Source organism: Pistacia vera, unplaced genomic scaffold (genome assembly GCF_008641045.1).
Source record: "Pistacia vera cultivar Batoury unplaced genomic scaffold, PisVer_v2 Contig548, whole genome shotgun sequence".
Lineage (NCBI taxonomy): Eukaryota > Viridiplantae > Streptophyta > Magnoliopsida > Sapindales > Anacardiaceae > Pistacia > Pistacia vera.
In genome coordinates, this window is record NW_022196388.1 from 344,621 (window position 1) to 353,780 (window position 9,160).

The window sequence follows — 9,160 nt, forward strand, 5'->3', positions numbered from 1 at the left end:
CTTCGGTCGGATCGAGGAGGTGAATACTTAAGCTCGGGGTTTTCTGAGTACATGAAGGAATGTGGGATAGTATCACAACTCACCCCTCCTTATACACCCCAACACAATGGAGTGTCAGAAAGGAGGAATAGGACCTTACTTGACATGGTTAGGTCCATGATGAGTTTTAGTGATTTACCTGCATCGTTCGGGGTTATGCCCTAGAGACTGCGACTCACGTTTTAAACCGTGTGCCGTCAAAGTCTGTAGATAAGACTCCATAGAGCTATGGAGTGGGCGAAAGCCCAACTTGTCTTATCAAGGATTGGGGTTGCGAAGCTTATGTTAAGAAATTGACTTCGAACAAGCTGGGCCCAAAATCCTGTAAATGTATATTTGTGGGTATCCAAAGGGACCAAAGGATACTATTTCTACCACCCAGAAGAGCGCAAAATTTTTGTTGCTCGATTTGGTGTCTTCCTAGAAAAGGAACATTTTCTAAGAAGTACTGTGGAGAAAAATAGAACTTGATGAAGTTCTAGAACCACAAGATATACTAGACGAAGGACGGGATGATGTGCCACAAGGAGTGGTTGAGCATCATGAGGAGGTTACTCCACAAATTGTGGATCAAAGAGAACCACTAGGTAGCACAGGAGTACGTAGATCTGGGAGAGTACGCCATGAGCCCGAGAGATACGGTTATCTCGTGACTCAACATGGTGACGTACTAGTCTATCAAGACGATGAACCCAGAACCTACGAAGACGCTATATCGGATCCAGATTCCATTAAATGGCTTGAAGCCATGAATCTGAGATGGACTCCATGTACCAGAACCAAGTGTGGTCTCTGGTGGAACCACCTGAAGGGGTAAAACCTATAGGGTTGAAATGGGTCTTCAAGAAGAAGACGACAGGAGGCAACGTGCATACTTATAAAGCCGGCTGGTTGCCAAAGGTTTCAAACAAATTCATGGCATTGACTATGAAGAAACCTTTTCGCCGGTTGCCATGATTAAATCCATCCGGATATGCTTGCAATTGCTTCATATCATGACTATGAGATTTGGCAAATGGATGTCAAAACTGCTTTCTGAACGGAAACCTTGAGGAGGATGTGTATATGACACAACCTGATGGTTCGTTCTTGATAGTAAGCTAATAAGGTATGCAAGTTGCAGGATCCATTTATGGACTCAAGCAAGCTTCAAGGAGCTGGAACATTCGTTTTGATGAGGCCGTAAAAGAATTCGGTTTTATCAAAAACGAAGTGAGCCCTGTGTTTACAAGAAAGTGAGTGGGAGCGCAGTAGCCTTCCTATGTGTATGTCGATGACATACTTCTGATGGGAATGATATACCGAACTTGCAGTCGGTAAAGAATGGTTATCCAAGTGCTTCTCCATGAAAGACTTAGGGGAAGCAGCCTACATCCTTGGTATAAAGATATCGTGATAGATCGCGGTAGGTTGCTTGGCCTAAGTCAGAGTGCATATATTGAAAAGTACTGAAACGATTCAGTATGGAAGAATCCAAGAAAGGATTTCTTCCGATGTCACATGGTGTTTATTCTTCTAAGGAATTGTGTCCTAAAACACAAGATGAGAGAGTAGGATGAAGAGGATCCATATGCATCAGCAATTGGATCCATCATGTATGCCATGCTGTGTACTCGGATTGAGTTCTCATGTGCTTTGAGCACGTGTAGAGTATCAATGGATCCAGGTGAGCGTCACTGGATGGCTGTCAAGAATATTCTTAAGTACTTGAAGAGGACTAAGGATAGTTCTTGGTTTGGAGGGGAAGATGAGCTCACTGTAAGAGGATACAGTGATGTAGTTTCCAAACGGACAAAGACGATTATCGATCGCAATCAGGGTTTGTATTTTGTCTCAATGGCGGTGCAGTGAGCTGGAAGAGCTCCAAGCAATGCACTGTAGCGGACTTACAATGGAGGCTGAGTATATTGCATTGTCAGATGCGGCCAAGGAGGCAGTCTGGATTTAGAAGTTCGTCATTGAACTTGGTGTGGTTTCTACAATTGTTGATCCTATAGACATCTATTGTGACAACAATAGAGCAATTGTCAAGTAGGGAACCACGTCTCAGAAGTCCAGACACATAATCAGACGATTCCATCACAGAGAGATAGTTGAGAGGAAAGACGTGCAGATAGTAAAGTGCATACTGACACAATCTCGCAGATCCACTTACAAAGCCTCTGTCCAGCAGCAGAAGCATGAAAGGCACTTGAATCATTTGGTATTAAATACATGAATGATTGGCTATAGTGCAAGTGGGAGATTGTTAGAGTAGAGATGCCCTAGAGCCAATCAATTATTGTGGAATTGACTCTTTGTAATAATGTTCATTAATCAATAATAAAAGGCATTTTATTCATATCGCGTAAATCATTTATATTATTGCAATATGTATGATATATGTCCTTAGAATGTAGAACCGTGACGAGGGTATCAGTGTTTCAAATCTTGATAGTGAGAACCCTATGAGCACATATGGTGGCCATTCTAGAAACGTCCGTAGCCCTAGTATTATTCTGAAATAAGGGCACAGATAATACGGTAAGGCTATCATAGGTGTTGAACGACCCTGTCGAAAGGCGTGACTGATCTCACTTGTCAAGGTTGTTTGGTGACAACCTAGTGCAACACATGGGTGCTTGTTGTAGGCGGATATACCGCAGCAAGTTCATGGACGACCACCAGAGGATTCCATATGGATGGTAACCCCAGTGTCTATGGAAAATCCTCTAACGAATGGTGGTGCATGTATCCTTAGATTGAGGTCACCGGAGTGCCTTGTGCACCGACTGGTACAGTTTGACACTAGCCTAACGCAGTTCTATTCAGAGCTGTCAGTACGGTGGTGATTGGCTATATCAAGAAGTGTATCAAGACTATGGTGGATTGACAAAGGATTCATCACTCCCGGGTACGGGAGAAGTTATCTCACGACGCAATTCAGTATATGCAATGACACTAAAACTGTGGCAAGTGGGATTGAGTTGTTGCTCTATCCAGATTATAATACGGGTTCGGTCCAGAAACTGAAATATAATCGAGAGTAACCGAAGGTTGACACTATTTCTATGCCTTCGTCTCGTCGAGATAACGTATGATGAAAGGATCGTATTGTAGTAACCATATCGTTGAAAGGTAGCTACTTTGCTGAATCCGAATCTATCGGGTGGCCATGATGCCTTGCTAGGGCCAATCTTGGTGTGTTTAGTGAGACGATTAATTGGTGTTAATCGCGATACTATCACTACCGGTATGATGAGGAGCCTATGGGTCACACACATAGAAGATAATTAAGAGCCAAGAAGAAAGAAGGGCGTTTTCGTCTTTTTAGGCAAAAGGGTTTTTGGTATTTCACAGTTGCAATTAAATTTGCTGGGTCGTAGCCTATTATTTAATTTGTTAAAAAATTAAATAAGTGAAATTACGGTTAAAGTGTGTTCGCACATATTTATTAAATCATCATTATGTTAAATGTTAATTAAATATTAATTGATTTAATTAAGATAATGAGAATTAAATTAAATATCAAATGGGAGTGTTTGGCAACATGGGGTGTTTGGGTTGGAGCCCAAGCCCATTCCATGTGGGAATAGGGCAACTTGGTTTGCCTATAAAAAGAATAGTGTGATTCATTCTTAAATTTTTTTAAAGAAAACACAGCAGCCCCTTATACACTCTCTCACGCCAATCTCACTGTTTGATTGAAAAATCAAATACTGATCTTTCTTCTTGATTTCTTAAGGCCAAGGAGGATCTAGCAAATCCCTCCTTGGTTCTTGGTGGTTGTCTTCGTGTGGACTTCTTGGTTCGATCCTACACTTGGATCGTAGCAAACACATTCAGAGACAACATTGGTGGAGCCTCCAAACGTGGGTATAAATCTAAAACCTTTGGATTTATTTTTCTGCAGATTCAATAGCATAAACTGTAAAATCTATGCCCTGATTTGGGTTCTAAGGACGATCCGTAGTTGTAAAATTTTTGTTTTCCGCTGCGCAACCGGGTCGTTTCCTAACAGTTACGATTGCATTGTGCGTAGTTGCCGCATTGGAAATAGACTTCGAAAGACATGGATGACGATTACGACATACATTCGCATTAACTGGTCACAATTAAATGTTAGAAGTACTTAATGGCCATCCTGACAAAATATTTGTGAAGTGCCGCATGGACAAACAATGTTTTAAATACTTATGTTACATTTTAGCACAACAAGGGAGCTTGTGAGACTCCAATAGGATCAGTATTGAAGAACAGGTTATGATATTTTTGACAACCGTTGGAAAAAACGAGACATACAGTACTATTATGGATGATTTCCAACATTCAGATGAGATAATCTCTAGATATGTGGGCAAAGTTTGCAACACAATATGTGGATTGCAGACAGAGTTTATCAAGGCACCGAACTTCAGCGAAGTTCCAGAGGAAATATCGACAAACCCATAATATTACTCGTTCTTTAAGGTACTTTTATTATATTCTTATTTGTACGTACTTCAATTCATTGTGTTATTTATGTTGACAGTTAGTTGATATTATTGAATGTCATCTTTTGTCCACAAGACTGTATAGGGGCGATTGATGGCACATATGTCGATGCTTGGGTTCCAATAGAGTTGGCCGATGTCTTCCGGAATCGTAAAAGAACGTTGTCGTAGAATGTCATGGCTGTATGTGACTTTAGGATGATTTTCACTTATGTCGTCATAGGTTGGGAATGATCCACCCACGACTCAAAGGTTTTAAATTCGGTTCTTGATGATCCTAATTCTAGATTCCCCCATCCCCCACCAGGTACAGCTAGCTTCTTTATGTATTATAACATATTTGCTCCCTTTATTTGGATTAAAATATCAAATAACATATGTCAGTTGATTACATGTAAATACTATTTGGTTGATGTCGGTTATGCATATAGAGGGGGGTTGCTTGCCCCTCATAGACGAGTTCCTTACCATCTACATGATCGTTGTCGTAACCGAAATGATCCACAAGCGTTGTTTAACTACAGACATGCATCACGCTGCAATGTTGTTGAGAGAACCTTTGGTGTTCTAAAGAAAAGATTCTGGATTCTTAATGGAATAATTACCCGTTGGAGAGACAAGCTCGGATTGTTATGGCATGTTTTGTACTTCATAATTTTATCAGAAGTACAATATGTAGGATGAAATCTTTGAACAGTCTATTGTGGAAGTATATTTGCATGACCAAAACATGGTAGCTAATGAAGGAAATGGAGGGATTGAGTCAACTGCAACAACGTATTATTAACGACATAACGCATGTGCGGGATAACATAACGACTGAAATGCGGGAACAACATATGACCAATGTCGTAGTTGTTAATGGAGTATAACTGTATAAACTATTCTAAGGGTTGACAATCAGTAGTTTCGTCAGAGATGTATTAATGTGGTGTTTTTAAATGATGTATTAGTACTTGAAATTAATAATTCTAAATTTGTCTTTAAGTGAGTGATTACGAAATTACTAATTAAATATTTAATAATATTAAAACGTGAATTGATAAGTTTTTACGATATAATAATAAAAATTAATTTAACAAAAAGCAATAAAGAATTCTATCAATAAATCCTTTATAAAAAAATATACCAAACAATTTTTCTATAATTTATTCAACTTTATATATATCATGACCAAACATTAAATCATATTATCGTAATAATAACTCAATTAAATACTCTCTTAAACTTATTTTTTTAAATAATATTATTAAAATAATAACTCAATTCAACTTTACAATAATATTTCAAAAATATTAGTCAAAATAACTAAACAAAGACTACATGCTTCTTAGTTCCGGTAATAATTGTACAGTAAAAACAATTCCAACAGTTATCTATCTCCGACTTTGCTTTTGGAACGAAAAGTTTGGAGGGAGACCAAAGTGCGAGAGCGGGCAAATTCCACATCAGACAAATCTAGAAAGATGCGAAACATTGGCGTTTGGAGTCCACGCGCCCTCCGCCTCCCCTTCCCTACATTAAATAGGGATATTAAACGGTCTTTTGCCATTGCTGTCACTTCAAATCTCTTGCTTCCCTGTCTCCCTTTCACTTTTCACGCTCTTTGCTCGAACCCTAGGTAAATCGATCCAAGTTTCTGAAGCGAAAATGGTGGTTCAATCTTTGGAAAGCGGACAAGCTGAGCGGAGAATGAGCGCGAGGATTCAGGAGAAACAGAGGGTGGAGAAGTTGCGTTTGGTGAAACGGAGAGTGGAGCTTCTTGGTGATACAGAAGGGGGAAGTGACGGTAAGAAGAAGCAAAACAATATTTCCAGCAGAAAAAGGAGGAAAGAAGAAGATTCCGAAAATGCGGAGGAGGGAGACAAGGTTCCAGTTCAAACAACGAAGTGTGAAAATGAGTCTATGAACGGTAATGCTGTAAATCTGGCTGATAAAGGTGATCATACTATAAACTTGGCTGAAAAAAGTGACCATGCTAAAGTGAAAGAGACTTTGAGGTTGTTTAACAAACATTATCTTCATTTTGTTCAGGTTGGTTTTACCATATCAAACACTATATATAATTTTGTTTGGTTTGTCTTAGTTTTAACATGTATTACTTATGGCTTTAGTTGGAAGAAGCAAGATGCAGAAAAGAAGAAGTAGATAAGAAAGCTTCCAAAAAGTCAAAATCCAAGGTTAGTATGAACCTTAACTGTTTGTATTTGATATTGGTTTGAGTTTTTTTTTTTTAATTATTAATTTTGTTAGTAGACTGAAAAATTATTTATCTCAGCAGTCATGGTGTATGCTTTTTNTGGTCCTACAGCAACAAATGGCCCGCCAATCTGAACCTGAGCAAGCCAACCTACGCGCTGAGGGAGTTCCCCTGACCTAAGGGGATACCTCTTTTAGAATACTTCCAGCCCCACAAATTGCTGCGATGGATATCCCAGCAGCTTCGCAGCTTGACCCCACCATCAGAAGCTACTTGGAGAGGTTCGACAATACTCTCTAGATTGTCAACCAAAGGCTGGACCGTCTGGACCAAGGCGGCCATCTAGAACAGTTGAGGCGGTGCAACAGCCAAAAAGGCCTGCAGGTCGCGCGAAAGTGCGACAAAGGGAAATAGCCCATGCCGCGAGCACTGCAGCTCGTAGACGTAAGGGCAAGCAAGTGGCAAAAAGCAAGCCTACGGGCTCCAAAGGGCCAGTGAACACAAACCGTGCCCCAATCAGGGTGCCGGCAAAGCTGAGACTCGGCGAAAAGGTAAATCCTGAGCTGTCCCATGCCACGTCACAGGTGAACCCAAGCAAAAGTGTTGGGCGGGGTGATTCTTATCACCGCCAGCAGAATGATCCTGATCGCTATCATGCGGGTGGTCCCCACACCTCGCGGGGCAGTTCGTACCACCTCGAGGGTCGTGAAAACACCCCGCACCATCCATCGCCATCACACGCCTCTAGCCAATGTGTCTCAAGAGCGGCCAGAAGTGTCGGCCGAGGTGAAGGGGAGTCCGACCTCCTGACTCTCCTAAACTATAATCGCGAGGGTGAAAGCAATCCCCAACTGGCTCCGTTACCACAAATTGAGGAGCTGCAGCGAGCTCTCAACAGGCTAAGAGAGCAGTAAAACGAGCAGGCCCAGGTCGCCACTGCATCCCCCTTCTCTCTTGAAGTGTTAGCTGTTCCACTCTCGCCAGGGTTCAGAATGCCCAACATGCAACCGTTTGATGGGAACCATGACCCGCAAGATCATTTGTATGAGTTCAACGACCTGATGGAGCTCCACTAGGTTTCGGATCTTGCAAAATGCCGTTGTTTGGCCGTGACTCTAACTTCTCATGCCAAACGATGGTTAAGGTCACTCCCGTCAGGATCGATCAGTTCGTGGCCTCAGATGAGCACGATGTTCCTACAGCATTTCCAAGCAAATCGAAAGTTTTCGATGCCTCTGAGCTATCTCAGCAACATAAGGCAAGAAAGGGATGAATCCCTACAATCTTATATTGACCGTTTCCACAAGGAACTCAACAAGGTAGCTTATGCCCCCGAAGAGTCCATCCGAACACTCATAATAGTTGGAGTTCACCCGCAAACCGACCTATGGAAAGAATTACAGGCTGAGGACGATGTTTCCCTCACCAGATTCTATAACCTCGCGGAAAAGTATCTCCGTATAGAAAATTCATTAGCGGCACTACGTCGTCGCGATCACGGCGCTTCAGACAGTATGTCTGGTCGGGGAGAAAGTAGGAGAGCTAATCGTAGAGGAGACATTGACGATCAGCGAAAAGGGAAGAAACCCCGTCCTATGCTCCCGTTCCTCGTCGCGACTACGACAAGCCCCAATATACTCCACTGAACACCTCTGTATCTGCCATTCTTGATAAATCCAAAGAATCCAGTCTGTTCGGAGAACCCGAACCCATGAAAACCCCTGCGACAGCCAGAAATAATAAAAAGTACTGTCGCTATCATCGAGACAATGGGCACCATACTGACGAGTGCCGAGCCCTGAAGCAAGCAATCGAAGAACTTATCAAAAAGAGGCACTTCAAGGAATACATCGATGACTCTGCTCCCTCGAAAGAGAAAGATCGGGGGGAGCCAAGTAAGAAGCATCGGGATCAGAAAGGGGTGCTCAGTCTTAACTTGATTTTCGGAGGACTGCACTTCGCTGGAAATTCGCGAGGTGCCCATGAAAGGTATGCTTGTGAAGCACATCACGACCCCATTAGAGTGATGAGTGCGGATATGCGACCACAAAAGGTTCGCAGGGAGGTGGAAATCTCCTTCTCCGAGCAGGATACGGCCAGGTTGCACTATCCCCACGACGACGCCCTAGTAATCACTCCCCTGATAGGGCGCTATAACACCCAGAGAATGTTAGTGGATAACGAAAGTGCTATGAACATCTTGTTTGCATCCACTTTCGAAAGGATGAACCTGGACGAGGCCGACCTGAAGCTTGCCTCGTTCCCGCTATACGGATTCACAAGAGATCATCTACTCCCCAAGGGAACAATCTCACTCCCAGTCACGCTGGGCGATCTTGACGAAGTGACCAAGGTAACTGAATTCTTAGTGGTAGACTGCCCGTCAGCCTTTAATGGGATCCTTGGGTGACCTCTACTAAGACAGTTCAAGGCGGCCACTTCAATTTAC

At 42.3% G+C, this 9,160-nt stretch overlaps 1 protein-coding gene across 1 annotated transcript; it reads left to right on the plus strand.

The window, feature by feature from the left end:
* The first annotated feature begins 5,930 nt into the window (after positions 1–5,930).
* On the plus strand, positions 5,931–6,891 carry LOC116107781. The gene is made up of 3 exons (XM_031394076.1): positions 5,931–6,545; positions 6,626–6,691; positions 6,823–6,891. The coding sequence occupies exons 1-3, from the start codon at positions 6,162–6,164 to the stop codon at positions 6,889–6,891; spliced, it is 519 nt and encodes a 172-aa protein (XP_031249936.1). The 5' UTR covers positions 5,931–6,161.
* The last annotated feature ends 2,269 nt before the right edge of the window (positions 6,892–9,160 follow it).

Coding starts and splice junctions, on each gene's coding strand:
- LOC116107781 (XM_031394076.1), top strand. CDS start 6,162: ATGGTGGTTCAATCTTTGGAAAGCGGACAAGCTGAGCGGAGAATGAGC. Junction 6,546..6,625: donor ATTATCTTCATTTTGTTCAG/GTTGGTTTTACC, acceptor TTATGGCTTTAG/TTGGAAGAAGCAAGATGCAG.